Here is a 15,889-nt window from a genome sequence, read left to right as displayed (position 1 = left end):
GTACGCCAAATCTCATTTCAAAAAAAATTTAAAAAAAAAAAAAAAAAAGGCACTTTGACCCTCTTGAAAATTAAAAATCTATTTTTTTTTTCCTGATTCAACAATTTCACAGATTTTTCCTCAAATTTATTAGAAAATATAAATCTCTCATTATATTAAATAACGGCTTCAAGACTTAAGACTAGTGGAAGTGAGTGATTTGTATCATGAATAAGATAAATTTTTTTAAAAATATTTATTTATTTCATAGAATTGAAGTTTAAATAATTATTTATTTATAATCACAAACTATTGCATTATTACTTTATATGTAACATTGAAATACTAATGAAAAAAGGAACTCAACTTTTGATTACAATCATTTTAAAAAGGTTATATTTAGTAAGTGTACTTCATAAGTTTTTATATTCAGGAATTAGTCCAAAATAAATTTATTTGAAATACTATTGAAAGTTTTTCTCTCCATATAAACGACTAAACAATCATAATTTAAGAATTTAGGATTCTATATAAATATATATATATATATATATAAAATTAGGATTCACTTAAAAATAAGACTAGTAAAACAACTCAATGTTCTAAAATATTCACTTAAAGATAAGAGTCTAGGAATCTAATCTCATTTATTTAAATTAGCTTCAAATTAAAAAAGCTAAATATAATTGCATTATCCCTCAAATCTTATTTCTTAGGACTATTGAGTGGATATTGTTGCAGCCAAAAATTGAACGGCTTTCACAATCCCTTATCACGATCACCTGAAAAGAGATAAATAAACAAGACTTGGAGGACCCGGGTGCACTCTAGGGGATCGCTCCAATGCCTAAGTCAGGGATTGGCTCAAGGGTGATGTTCCATTTATTAGCGAATTATGGCGTAAGCGTGAATCGCTCCGATTGTTATAACGTTGGCGTAGATTGCTCTAGTCATCATGGAGCTGACATCAATTATTCTGCCTGAGCGGTTGACTTAGGTGGTAATTGCCCTCATCAATGCTGGGTTCTAGTCTCCTTTGAACTTATGTTAAGTGATATATTGGGGGTATATCAGTTGTCCCCCCTTCAGTTTCGAATTTTTGAAATTAGCTTCCAAATTTCGAAAGTTGTATTTTTTTTTTATTTTTTTTTTGTCGAGCAACTCTTCTTGAGGCATTTTGGGCTGCTTGTGGCTTCATGAGTCGTGCTCTTTTTTTTTTTTTTTTTTTTTGTTTATGGCCTAATGAGCTGTGCCATATTTTGGGTCGTTTCTGGGCCTCATGAGCGTTGTTCGTCAACTGAGTCGATTTTTTTTTGCCTAATGAGTTGTACTCATTTTTTGGGCAGTCTTTTGGTCTCACGAGCGTTGCTTGTCAATTGGGCCGATTCTTCCTTGCTTAATGAGTTGTGCTCATTTTTTGAGCAGTCTTCTAACCTCATGAGCATTGCTCGTCAATTAGGCTGATTCTTCCTTACCTAATGAGTCGTGCTCATTTTTTGCGAAGTCTTCTGGCCTCACGAGTTTTGCTCATCAGTTGAACTGATTTTTCTTTGCCTAATGAGTTGTACTCATTTTTTTGGGGCAGTCTTCTGGCCTTATGAGCGTTGCTCGTCAGTTGGCTGATTCTTCCTTGCCTAATGAGTCATGGTCATTTTTTAAGTAGTCTTCTGGCCTCACGAGCATTGCTCATCAGTTGGGCCGATTTTTTTTTGCCTAATGAGTTGTGCTCATTTTTTTGGGCAATCTTCTAGCCTTACGAGCGTTGCTCGTCAGTTGGGCTGATTCTTCCTTACCTAATGAGTTGTGCTCATTTTTTGGGCTATATTTTCAATAACATTTTGATAATTTATGATACCGGGATGATTGTTCAATTCGACAGGTTTTTACAGTTTTGATTTCATTGGGGTTAAAGATGTGAGTTCTAGTATTTTCAATATCAATTAGGATTCTTAATCGGTTTGGGATGGATTTGTTTCAAAGGGTTTGGATGTGTAAGCACCAAGTATTCAATCATTTGTGGCAAAGGGAACCGCAAGTAAGCGTGCAATGTTATAGATTTTGCAAACTATTTTTGTGTTGTCTATGTCATATGTGGGATCTATAAACTCATATTATTCGATTGTATCCCAGTTGATTCGTGAGTCCCATGTTGGATGGGGTTGTGAATGCAATGGCAAATTGAAGTTTAAGATTGAGATCTGCGAGATGTCTACCATTGACGACGGTGATTTTGTTACTGTTTGTTTTGATTATGGAGTGGATTATTTAGTTGATTGGGCTCCAGGTGCTTGACTGCATATCACTAAGAAGCTCAGTTTTGCTATTTGGGGTTTTGCCGATTGCGGTTGCTACAATTATGCAATTTCAGTGTGCATCGCAATTTCAACTCAAATTTCCAATTGTAATTTCAAATTCACTGTTTAGAGCACTATTCAGTGCACATGAATGTGTAAGAGTCATTGTTGCTGACCCCATGGTGCATTCGACTAACCCATTGGAATTTTAAAGCTTGATTTTGTTTATTTGACTAGTAGTGTAGCTGTTATGACCCAACTATGCATTTGGTGCATAGGTCACTGTTCAATCAATTAAATAACTTGAACATTCTATTAATTATTATTAGCCATTAAGGCGGAGCTCTTCAAGCGTTGAAACTGTGGCATCTATTTATTTTATTTTATTTTTAGAATTATTATTGTATGATGGAGAAAAAATTATACCTTAAGAATAGGCACGTTGGCTACATAAATCTTGTGCATAGAAACATCAATTGTAGTTAGATTCGTATTAGATCCGGAATTTCCCAATATCGCAAGCTGGGTTCCGGTTATTCGTTCGTCAATTTTCTTATTTGGCTTCTTCAACACGAGTAAAGCGCCATTGACATGCTTGAACGTAATAAACTCGTACCCTTTACTTTTCCCAATGACCTTGCTAAGAATCGCGACGGCTTCTTCGAGGTCACCATAGGTGGAGAAGAGATTGTGGAGGTTCTTGATGGTAGTGTCCCATCCAATGCCGCGAATGAAGAGTTTGCACTGGGTAGGGTCCCAATTGGAGATGGATCGAATGGCGTCGAGTATGTCTAGGTGTCGGACGGTGGCATTTCGGACGATCTTAATCGAGCCAATGCATTGACCTTCAATTATCTGATGTAGTAATGATCAATGATTGAAAGAGAACCTCTCAAGAAGTTTCCACAGACGGCGCCAACTGTTGCAGCCAAAAATTGAACGACCTTCACGATCCCTGATCACGACCACCTGAAAAGAGATAAATAAGTAAGGCTTGGAGGACCCGGGGTGTACTCCGGGGGATCGCTCCAATGCCTAAGTCAGGGATTGACTTGAGAGGTTTTTTATGCAACAGTAAAGTAAAATTTAGAAGGAGATACCTTATCCTCTTCTCTGAATCCCCATTTATAGTGATGAAGTTTGACCCAAGGGTGATGTTCCATTTATTAGCGAATTATGGCGCAAGCGTGAATCACTCTAATTGTTATAATGTTGGCGTAGATTGTTCTAGTCATCATGGAGCTGACATCAATTGTTCTGCCTGAGCAATTGACTTAGGTGACAATTGCCTTCATCAATACTGGGCTCTAGTTTCATTTGAACTTATGATAAGTGATATATTTGAGGTATATCAGATACAATTCTTAATTTTTAGATTTCTATCAATGAAATTTAAAAAAAGTTGTGGTATGTGGTAGTTTTGTAAACCAGGGGTGTAGTTTCCTTAAGATTGTTGGTGAATTTTACTCTTATAAATAAAAAAGAAAAAAAAAACTTAGGGTACAAACATCAGGCTTTAGCTAGTTATAATTATATTTATGGAAATGGTAATCATGGCCAACATGAATCTTTAACATTGTCTAAATCACATGTCATATAATTTATTTATTTATGCTGAGCAAATCACATGTCATAAATGGGAGTTGCCGTGGCCATTCATGCAAGGCTCCTAATTTTGTGTCAATCTGATCTACCAAATGTGGACTAAACTGAAGCTAAAGCTCCCAATTTCACTAGTTTATATTATTACTTTAATTTGCTTACGGGAAAAAAAAATCTACTTGTTTATTTAACCTGAGAAGTAATCAACAAGTCAGATTTTAACGGTGACAAATATCATATGTTCGTGGCAGCTATATACTATTGTATAAGAGATAGGATGGAGTACGTACCTGTTGAGGCAGCGCATTTAGTGTCAGAAAAATAGGGCCGGTTGGGACAAACGCAAGCGGTTTTATTGGGAGTAGTAATCGTATCCACGTAGCCCATTTGATCGGGTGCAATCCTCACATGCGTTCTTCTCATCCTCCTCCAATTTCAACTTCACCTTGAACCCATCAAGTACTACTCCACTCAGTCCCGATAGATCCCACAGTTCTTTAGGGTCAAACTGTGGAATTGGAAAGGTGATGCCAACGCTGCAGTTCTCAAAACGTCGAGCATCTTGGATATTACTGGCAAAACGCTGGCATAATTAGAATCATTGATTTTGCAGGGTTTTTGAAGTTCAATAAGGTGTCTGCCAGGAGGAGCAACAGGGCAGTTGTACAACAGGGTAATGTTTCTGTACTCATCATGATAAGGATAATAATCGAAGTGCTGCAAATCAAGAATGGAATCTTTTAGATATGTTGGACAACTTCCCTCCCCCATCTCCAACACGTCTTCTCTTGCAATTTTAAGAGTTGGATGCCCCAGTTTGATGACCCGGTATTTAACTCCCATGATGAGCATGGTGGTGATATTACGACTCTCATCGCAAACGAGCTCAAATCTTGGAAGCCCACATTCCCTGGGCCTTTGACCATCTCCCCAGAAAGGATAACCCACATCCTTGATACTGTCGCCACAGCTGAAATTTTTTTCGCAGTGGCTGTATAATTCATCGTTGTAGCATAAACATAGAGGAATTCGAATGAGAGCCAATAGTTCAATGATAGAGAAGAGGGAGAGAAACGAAGAAAAAATCTGGAAATTCATTTGATGAACCAGAAAATGGGCTTTTCTCGATCTGAATAGTGGAGAGAGATGGGGAAAGCTACCAAATCTAGTTATCTTATTTGGTGGGTGATGGGAAATTGCCTGGCTGACACGGGAGGAAGGGACTGCTGAGGCCATGAATATTTCGCCAGTTACTTGGCATCCATATTTGATGCGTTACGAATGGTTTAAGAGTCCTTACCCCGAAGACCCGCAGCTTGACCTTGTAAATGGGTACAGCAGAGTGGCTGTGTCGCCCATGAAGATGAGAGCATACAGTTGAAAAAATCAAACCAGTGCTTATTGAGACTCTTCGGCCCACCTCGCACTTCACGGTGTTTGGCTGAAAATAATACGGTAAGCAGAGCACAGCAATGTAGAGGATTCATAAAGCAAATTACAGAATGCACAAAACGAAGGGACAGAAGAGCTCACTTCGTAGAATCTGAGATGAATGAGTTACAATGAACAAAAGGACAAGCTAATAATTAATATAATTAGGGGCAGGGGAGATCTAGGAATTTTTAGTGGTGATGAATTAATATTTATAGTGACGAAGTGAGTAGTATAGAAAACTATTTAAGAGAAGGCAAATGTTTATCAATTATTGTAAGTCTCACTAATAATTTTAAATGTCTTTAGCCTAGTTGTCTCTCTCCCTGAACACTAGTTGCTTCCAAAAATGTGATTAATGAATTGAATTGCTTTATAGTTTATGACTTGTTTGTTTTCATGATTGTTTACTTGTTTCCATTCAATGGCAAAGTCATTCTATGGTGAAACCACGATTTACTTTCAGCTGATTAGTTAACCTAGTGTGCTACAACTAGTGCTACTCCACCCTTCGTAAGGTTGAAATGTCTTGTTGTAATATGGATCTGATAAATAAGATGCACAACGGAATAAAATACAACAAGCAAATGGAACACAACCTGAAAATGGTAAGTAACAAGAACAACAACAAGATTTACGTAGTTTGACAAAGCCTACATCTGCGGAAGCAATGACACACGAATTTTACTAACGAAATGTCAAAGTACACAATACACTTCTCAAAGATCTCTCACATATCTCACAATATCCTCAAATAGGGATAAATAGACTTTCCTTTCAGAGGTTTCCTCCAATTACCCCACTATCCCAACATTCAAATTCAAAATTTGAATTTCTTCTCGCAGCCTAGGCGCACTCGTCGACGAGAACAGGAGATTCGTCAATGAGTCAAAGAAGTACACTCGTCGACGAGTCTATCCTATTGTTGACGAGTCTTTAACTCTGAGATTTTCTGATTCTCGGTATCTACTCATTGAAGAGCACAGGGTAGTCATCGATGAGTCTTCTATTGCCAGTGCAAGAAGACCTTTATATCATGTTTTCCTTCCTTTGTTTGTGATTCCAACCAAGTATAAGAGCCACACACAAATACAACAATCTCCACCTTGGTGATTATACGTTCCTTAGGAGATCCCGAAAACATGACTGATTGCTCTACCTTGAACTTGAAACACTAGATTGGGACCGTCTCCCTCCTAGTACTTGGAGACATACACCAAGTCCAAGCAATGCCGCTTGAACTTGCCGATGGTAGCTTCAGCTTCTACCATCAACCCCGATACAGTTGTAGATGTAACACCCGAAGACTTCACCCTAGGCTTACAATAAGACCTTCCCACAAAACTAACAACTGATGGTGTTTTAAAATTGGAGTCTTCCAACTTTCTCCTTCAACTGCTGTTGCTACAGTAACTTCCTTATAAGTAGGTTTTCCAATTTGCTCCAAGTATACTACTTTATCCCAATCTATTTTGAGGCGGAAGCTAACCTTGACAGGGTGTCAGCCTTTGTGCTTTCCATCCTGGGGATATGTTTAATGCTGAACTCTGAGAGTGCTTTTGCATATTCTCGTACTTTGGCCTAGTACCTTATCATCTTTGGTTCTTTAGCTTCAAAATCACCTTTTACCTGCTCCACCACTAGTTGTGAGTCACTCATCACTTCTAATTTCTTTGCCTCCAAGGATATTGAAAGCTATAGCCCTGCCAACAAGGCTTCATATTCAACATCATTGTTGGTTGCAATAAACTCGAGCCTCAAGGTATATTGTACTTCAGTTCCATCAGGTGCCTTGAGAATTAGTCCTACGCCTGCTTTTGCATTATTAGAAGACCCATCCACGTGTAATATCCATTACTTTGTGTTTTCAATATCTTCAAAGGTTTGTTCGGCTATGAAGTTAGCTACGACTTGTGCTTTAATTGTTGAACTTGGCTTGTTGTGAATATCAAACTCTCTAAGCTCAACTGACCATTTCATCATTTTTCGTAATGGCTCTGGGTGCTGAAGGATCTGTCTTAAGGGTATATTAGTCAATACCATGACCTTGTGAGCTTGGAAATAGGGTTTCAATTTCCTTGTCGAAGACAATACATCTAGAGCTGCCTTCTTTGTGGGGGGATAGTTGATTTTGACACCCCGCAACACCTTGCTTATGTAGTATATAGGCTTGTGCTGCACAACCTTCTTCTCTTATTGGGACAAAACTTGCTGCATTGCTGGCAAAAGCTAAGTACAAGCACAAGTCTTCCATTGTGAAGACTTTAGTCAAAAGTGGTGGAGAGCTAAGGTATTGCTTCAATTGCACAAAGGCTTTATGCTGCTCCTCACCCCATTCAAATCTTCTAGTTTTCCATAATGCCTTGAAAATGGTAAGCATTTATCCCCTGAGTAAGAGACAAATCTACTCAATTACCCCAACGTCCCGTGAGGACTTGTATTTCTCTTTTACTTTGCAAGGTACGTATTTCCATTAATGCCTGAATTTTGTCTAGATTAACCTGTATTCCCTTGTGAGTCACCATGAATCCTAGGAACTTCCATGTGGATACTCCAAATGCACACTTGGTGGAGTTTAATATCTTTTGTACATTCAGAGTAGTTCAAATGCACTCCTCAAGTCCTTGACATGATCACTAGGCTTAAAGTTTTTGACTAGAATGTCATCCATATAAGTTTTCATGGTGTTTCCTAGAAGATCTTTGAAAATTTTGTTTATCAACCTTTGATAAGTTGCTCCCGCATTCCTCAACCAAAATGGCATTACCCTGTAATAGTAGAGCCCGCTTTTGATGACAAAGGCTGACTTCTCTTCATCCCTAGGAACATTCGGATCTGATTGTAACTTGAGTATGCATCCATAAAACGGAGGAGCTCATGGCTTGAGGTAGAATTCATTGACTGATCTATCTGAAGGAGGGGGAAGCTGTTCTAGGGACACGCTTTGTTTAAATTTGTGAAGTCGATGTAAGTTTGCCACTACCCATTTGATTTCTTCACCAGAACCACATTGCTAAGCCAATCTGGGTAATGAACCTCCCTGATGAAGTTAACTTTCAAAAGTTTTGTCACTTCGTTGTCAATCACCTTTACTCACTCAAGAGTGAAGTTCTCTTCTTCTGTTTCACTGGGCAGTGTTTAGGGTCCACCTAGAGTTTATGTTCAATATTTGCGGGGTTGATACTTGGCATGTCATCAGCAGACCATGCAAAGATATTTGCGTATTCTCCCTTAATAACTTTAAAAGTTGTTGTTGCAATGAATCTAGTAGTTGGGCCCCCTATTGGATGCACTTTTGTTTGTCCTTTTCCTCCAACGGAATGCTAACCAATTCCTCAATCAGGATGCCATTCTGTGAGTTTGTGCCTCTCACGTCCAGATCTTCTATGATCGAAGTCTCCTGCACCTCCATCTTTCCTTTCAGAGCCATCACATAGCAATTTCGAGTGCCATTTGATCTCCCCTACCCCATTTGGAGTCGAAAATTTAACATTTAGGTGGCAGGTGGAGGTGATGTCTCGGGCTGCATTAAGAGTTGGATGATCAATTATTACATTATAAATTGATGAACGGTCTACGACCAAGAAGTTCGTCATAAGAGTGATTTGTTGAGGGGGTGTTCTCTGCTAAGGTAAGGGTGATGGTACCCAATGGGTAAGCCACACCTCCTCTGAATCCAACCAGAGGTGTCGAGATTGGCTTCTAACGCTCCACCCCTATCTTCATTTCCTATAGAAATGACCAAAAGATTACATCTGTTGAACTCTCGTTATGTATCAAAAATCTCCTTATGTGATTATTAGTAATGAGCAAAGATACCACCAGAGCATCGTTATGTGGTTGTTGAACCCTCTTCATGTCCTTTTTTGTGAAGATAATAACTTCATCCTTTCAACGTTTTTTTTGAGTCGGCATGTGGTTATCTACTAAGAAGATTTGTTTAGCATATCTCTTCCTCGATCTACCATTGTCACCTCCATTAGTAAGCCCTCTGATTATCATAGTGATTTTGCCAACGATTTGTTCCCCCTTCTAAGAATTTTCCCATTTTTGTTGATTGCGTGCTTCTATCCTATGATCATTCTGTTTTTTTTTTTTTATGAACTTGGACAAGTGTCCTTGTTGGATTAAAGCCTCAATATTGTCTTTTAGGTGGATGCATTCCTCTGTATTATGCCCATGATCTCTATGGAACTTATAGAACTTAGATGAGTTTCTTTTATATGATACAGTCTGCATGGTTTCAGGCTATGTTCGTAGCTTTTCTCCCTTATATGCATCAACACATGTGTTCGAGAGATATTCAAATGGGTGTAGGAGTGGATTTTAGGGGTGAATCCCGCATCCTTAAAATAACTAAACTTGTTATTAACATCTTGTTTTTTGCCTCCTTTGACTGTTTCATCCACATCACTCGGATTTTTTCTTTTCAAGTCTGTCCTGTTCCTCCTTGTGGTGATGACATCTTCCAGGTTGATATATTTCTAAGCTTGCGTTGTTAGCTTCCCTATGTTAACTAGGAGCTTTTTCCATAAGGAATTTAGGAAGTAACCGGGTTGGAGAGCTGTTGTCAGAGCAGCTATTGCTACTTCATGATCTAAGTTTTTTATTTCCAATGTCGGGTTAACAAAATGACACATAAATTCTTTCACTGTTTCCCTCTCTCCTTGAACAAGACTTATAAGGTGGGCTGCAGTCTTTACCATTTTTCAGTTGTTGATGAAATGCCATACAAACTCCTGCTCCATCTCAGAGAAAGACCCAACTGAGCCGGGTTTCAATATTCAGTATCATGCTCTAGCTTTCCCATTCAGGGTTGCCACAAATGCTCGACACATAATGACATCCGATGCACCTTGCAATTGCATCATATCTTTTTATGTTGAGCATCTTGAATTTACTGGGCAGAGGGATCTCCATTATTTATTTGGTAAAGGGGAGATCAGAAGATCTAACTAAGGTTTACCCTATTAAGGGTTGGTTGCAAACTTCTTTTACTAGCTTTTCCTATTGATAAATTGTCTTGAGTTCTTCAAATTCCTGGGATTGTTGCTCATTAATGTCCACACTATTGGCTCCTTCTACTTCATTTGTCAGATCTAAAAATTTTAAGGCTGCTTCATGTGGTACCACTACCTTACCTTTAGGTGTTGTTTTTGCTTGAACAACCCCTAGGCGATGTCTATAGGATCTTTTTTTTTTTTGTTGTAAGATCATGCTAAACATTTCTTTTACCTTCCTTTGGAAGGCTAGAAAATAGTCTAAAGGCACAATTTATGGCGAATTGTCTAGTGGCGGGGAGTGAACCGACTAGGGTGATTGATCCCCATCAACAGCTTCGAACTTAGAATTGTGTTATGCAGCCATAATTGAGTTTTAGAAAGAAATTCTTCCAAGTTTCCCATAGATGGCATTACCTGTTGCGGCCAAAATTTGTTCTAGAGGATTTGGATCAATTGCAACTTTGATCACCTACCAAGAATGAGAGAAAAATGACTTGGAAGACTCGGGGTGTACTCTGAAGGATGACTCCAATGCCTAAGTCAGGGAATTTGGAAGGAATATAAAATTGCAACAATAAAGGAGTGAGTGAGAATGAGATGAGATGAGATGCCTTACCTTCCTTAGGCATCCTTTTTAAAGGCATTTGGGATACTTCATTATTGATTTCCCTATTAATGGGTATTTATTTGGATTGTAGGGGTTACACTTTGGCTTTGGATATGTTACTAGGGAGTAAATATTGGTGTGTTAACCTTCTGTTTTAATTAATGGACGTTAACTCCTTTCTATTAATCCCTTGATGTCTTTTAATTTTATGGGCTTACATAAGTTATTGTTGAGTTTAATGTCAGGGTATCTTTTAGGTTATATCGTCTACCAATATAAAAACTAGGAAGCGGCATACTTCTCTTTATTTAGCCTAGAATTTAATTCTTAGATGGGCAATTCAAATAATTGTAAAATAAACAGTATAAGCGAAAATTCCACTGCAGTACTACAGCATAAAGCTGATATGAAATATGATCTTAGAGCCTTGAAGAGCAACTATTTTTGTTTTTATGTGACATACATTTTATTTGCAATTATTTGAATTGCCCATGTAAGAATTAAATTCTAGGTTAAATAAAGACATGTTGCTTGCTTGTTTTTATATTGGTAAATATTTGAACAGACTTGGAAAATTTATTTCAGGAAAATGTGCATGACTAAAAAACAATTTAAGAATGTCATGCAACAGTTGTCACATAAGAACCAAAATAGTTGCTGTCCAAGGCTCTAAAGCTGCTAAACACTTTAAGTGAAATTTGCACAGCAATACTACAGCATAAAGGTGATATGAAATATTATTTTTTAGCCTTGAACAGAAACTATTTTGGTTCTTATGTGACAACTGTTGTATGCCATTCTTAAATGATCTTTTTTATATGACAACTATTGCATGATATGCAAGTGATCCTGGCTTCCATGGTCACTTGGAATCATAGTTCTTTCCATCCACAAACAAATTTTGATGCAGTTTTTTTGTTGATCGTATCCCTTTTGTGCTTCATCACCGAAACCTTTCCTGTTATTTTTACTTTGAAAGAAAGGGGGATTTCAGACACAGTGGACTTATCTTAGTTTCATATATAGATTTGGATGGTGTAGGATGTTTCTCTATGATGGATTCAACCTATGAAAAAATTAGTATCATATAAACTTAAGCGAGGATTGTGTTGTGGGGGTTGGGGGTGGGGGGGTAGATGATTACATCACCATGCTCATTTCCCACAAGTAGTAAGGTTTACCATCGATTAAGCTTAGATCACTGAATGGATCCATGCGTGTTTTGATATGTTTGGATGAATTGGGTGATTAGTGCTAGATAGGACTTGACAGAGTGTTGTCGCCTTATAAGCATGCTTTTGTCCGATATCTTGGAAGGCTAATGCAAAGGGTGATTTTATGGCCATGGAAATCTGCTAATTGTTGACACTTGGGATCAAAGTGGGTCACTTCTTTGGCATTAATTTTGCAATTGAAGCTCAAAGAGTAACATTGGGTGGGGATGATTTGATCTACTCCTTATATTTGTGTTACCCTCTAGTGTAAATTGGCTAGGTTATGCCTTCAATCTACTCCTATGAAGAAATAAGTTTGAGGGTATCCTACACCTTGGATATGGACGTGTGATAGCATTATAGGATATTCCTGTATTGTTGGCATTTTCAAGTTCAGATGTGGTAACAGTGATGATAATGGCATTACTTTTCAATAGTTAGAGGTTAAATTGTTGGATGTATAGAAAGTGGGCACTTGTGAAAGAATTTGTCTAGCTAATCAAGAGTCATATAGGAGGGGCTCGAAGATGTTCATATTGTCGGCTGTAGGATGTGGACTTGAAGGTCAATGGACCTTGCTTAGAAGATTTTGAGATAACCTTACAAGAAAAATTGTTGGTTTGGATTCCTACAAGAATATGGTCAAGAGCCCGAAACATTGAGCGGTTAATGGAAAGCATTTGTCCTATTTATGACCCAAAAGTCTTGAGGTTACCTTTGCTTGGGGCTATTGAAATTTAGTTGTTAATGTGCACTATGTTTTCACTAGATGACCTTATCATATTTTTTGTAGCTGGTAGAGGGCAATATACTAATAGTTTAGCAATGAAAGCCTAAGTTTTTGGCTTGGAAATTGAGCACTTGAGTTTGACTTTGAAAAAGTGGCACACAATTAGGAATTGGGCATGATATGGCACCCAGATAATTGGATGTGGAGTTGATCCTTGAGTTTTGAATTTCATTGACCAACCTTCACCAGTATATACGTTGGACAACTACTTGGGGTGAAAGTTTAGTCAGGAACGGGTGAATCTATCACTAAGATGGTCCATTAATACTTTTGGATTTATAATTGAGTTTTTTGTGGACATAAGAATCGGGACAAGGGAGAATCATTCATCCAAGTTCTATATTGAGTTGAGTTTTGTGGGTTGGAGATGGTAATCATCATCAAATGATGGGCGTCCAAGCTATAGGTAGGAAGGTGTTAGCTTATTTGAGTTCAAATTATTGTGGGTAGAGTATTCAACCACTTGAACTTATGAGGGAACTTTTGGGTACTCAGGACAAGGAAGAACTTCTTATCCATTTTTAGAGTTTTCTAGAAGTGGTTTGGATGAGTAGTAATTCATAATAATATCAACTAACTTCTTTGAGGAACATGGGATTCAAATTATATGCTTTCCAAAAGAAAAGCATAAGTCATGGATTCAAATTATATGCTTTCCAAAAGAAAAGCATAAGTCTTAGTTTAGAAGTTGTTTGGAAGATTTCGAATTTTGTTTAATGCTAGGTAAAGGAGTGTTTCTTTGGGTGTATATTTTTAAAGGAACTTGAGTTTGAGTTTCGAGGAGTGATCTCGACACTGAGTTTTTATCAGATGAGTTGGATCCATAGAGTTAACACAAGTTTTTTAACATTGTTGCACAAAGCACATATGCTATTAATCGACGAGGACGTTGAAGAATGGAGTGGAAGAGAATGTCAGTCTCACATTCACGTGTTGCATAGGGATGAAAGCATGAGAGGGGCTTTAGTGCATTTATGGATGTGTCATGGACTCATGGATTGAAGCTCATGTGAACCATGGATTATGCAACGAAGGTGTCATAGATGTATCTTGGGTAGCATGGTATCCTAATAGTGTTTAGTACAAATATCCTAGTGGCATTTTGCTAAATGAGTGGAGTATTCCATTGACACATTGGCACTAAATGAGGACCCCAAAGAGAACTTGGGGGTGGGATGTTGGCATCCATGAGGGGTGCTTGGAGCTGCCATGTGGGATTAGGAGCCCCATGAATGCCACTTCGGAATCTTTGGTGGCACGACCACTCTGTGCATCCATAATATCCTTCACATTTCATCAGGTGATGCCTTCTTGTATCGATTGGGCTATTAAGGGCTAATGGTCCGTCGTATGCTTGTTCAAATAGTGTAGAGTGCCTCTATATGGATGACTTTAGCCTATAGACGCTTAGTAGCTTATATGCTTACATGAGGATTATGCTGTAGGGGTGAGAGTGAGACTCACTACCTGTGGGAAATGAGCGCATGCCCATAACCATGTCGTATAATTTCTTCGTACCATTCTAGATGGGATCGAAGTTGCCCCATTAACTAAGCCTAGATCATCAAGTGGATCCATGATTGTGCTAATGCATTTGGATGAAATGGCAAGCATTTGTGGAGCCTTGTCACTTTGGCGGCATGCATTTGTTGGAAATCTAGGAAGATAGAGGCAAAGATAATACTTGGGAATGAAATTCTATTTGCCTATGACACAATGGTTGGCTAACTACTAGCTGCATGCTTCCTTTGGGCTTGACGCTAGGTTGTATTGATTTGTATTGTTATATATTTGCATCCAACCAAGCTGGATAAATATGGAAATGCTTTTCGAGCTTTTGAGGTATGTAGGATGCAACTTAAGGATTGGGAAATATTTTTACCTCTCTCTCTTCCCAAGCATGAGGAGAAAAAAAAACTCATCTAAACTAACACTGAAGCTACATTACTTGTTTATTTTTTAAAAAATTTAAATCTTTAAGGCCTTTTGCACTTGAGTCCCACTGCATTTGTGTCTGGGGAGGGCAAGGTTTTTGCTTTCTTACCTCATGCATAGAAAGATCATTGAACCTTTAACCTTTGGGTTTGGATGTAACATCCTTACTTTTCAGTCAAGGCTCATCCTCTAAAACCAACATGAAATTTAATATATGTGGGTGCTATTGGAGTGCAAGTTGTTTTCAATTTATTTATTTATTTTGGTTTACTTGGATTTTTGAAGGCCATGTAATGCCTAAAGCTCACCCCCCCCTCCCCCGGCGCTATATGTGTGTGGTAGTGCTGTAGTGCAGGCACATGCCAGGGAAGGGGATTGGAAAGGCAAAGTTTGTAATTTTATAGTTCAACAACTTGTGATTTAGTGATTGTGATTTAAGTCATTTGATCATGTTCTTGATTGTGCTTTGATCTGCCGTGTGAATCTAGAGTTAAATTTTCACAATTTCAATATTGTTATATCAAGTTTATTTTTAATTTGACAAATATCACACATAGTCGTAGAAGCTATACTCTAAAACAATAATCATCAAAATTGTGTTAAAAATTAATTATCATCAATTGATTGATTATCATTACAACAACTACAACAACCAACAACACCACCAAGCCTTGGTTTTAAGTGCTACTAGGTGGGGTTGGCTGCATCAATCCTCTTCTGCCATTTCACACTGCCTCTTTGCGGAGTCTTGGGCAATATCCTCCAAAAGTTAGAGTGCTATCAAGTCCTTAGTGTCTTGGTCTACGCCTCACTCTCCTACTATCACTAACAGCAACTAACTCACCCTCCTGACAAGGGCTTTATTTGGCCTTTGTTTCAAGTGCCAAACCATCTTAACTGCCCTTCCTCTTTACCTTATGTTTTGTAGGTGCTAACTTAGCCGAAATATTTTCAGTTTTTTTCATTTTGAGTTATACCAATAATCTTTTTTAGCATTCTCATTTCTGTAATTTTTACCTTTTGGATATGTTGCT

General features: G+C 38.1%; 2 protein-coding genes and 1 long non-coding RNA gene across 3 annotated transcripts in view; 2 read left to right on the top strand and 1 right to left on the bottom strand.

The window, feature by feature from the left end:
• Window positions 1-15,889, top strand: part of LOC131144897 (chloroplastic group IIA intron splicing facilitator CRS1, chloroplastic) — a 91,915-nt gene that overhangs the window by 63,283 nt on the left and 12,743 nt on the right. The window lies entirely within an intron of this gene.
• On the bottom strand, window positions 2,683-5,316 carry LOC131144941 (LEAF RUST 10 DISEASE-RESISTANCE LOCUS RECEPTOR-LIKE PROTEIN KINASE-like 1.2). Its single transcript, XM_058093930.1, has 2 exons — window positions 4,166-5,316; window positions 2,683-3,580 (listed from the first exon to the last, which is right to left on the bottom strand). Exon 1 carries the CDS (start codon window positions 5,109-5,111, stop codon window positions 4,347-4,349), a length of 765 nt encoding a protein of 254 aa, XP_057949913.1. The 5' UTR covers window positions 5,112-5,316; the 3' UTR covers window positions 2,683-3,580; window positions 4,166-4,346.
• LOC131144950 (uncharacterized) lies at window positions 4,311-5,689 on the top strand. The gene is made up of 2 exons (XR_009133934.1): window positions 4,311-4,399; window positions 4,489-5,689. It is a non-coding gene; the product is annotated as an uncharacterized LOC131144950 (long non-coding RNA).

Source organism: Malania oleifera, chromosome 1 (genome assembly GCF_029873635.1).
Source record: "Malania oleifera isolate guangnan ecotype guangnan chromosome 1, ASM2987363v1, whole genome shotgun sequence".
NCBI lineage: Eukaryota > Viridiplantae > Streptophyta > Magnoliopsida > Santalales > Ximeniaceae > Malania > Malania oleifera.
The sequence above is the reverse complement of the archived record's forward strand: the minus strand, read 5'-3'. Positions and strand labels throughout refer to the sequence as shown.

Bases quoted from the DNA above. Each gene is read 5' to 3' on its own strand.
- LOC131144941 (XM_058093930.1), bottom strand. From the start codon at position 5,111: ATGGCCTCAGCAGTCCCTTCCTCCCGTGTCAGCCAGGCAATTTCCCAT.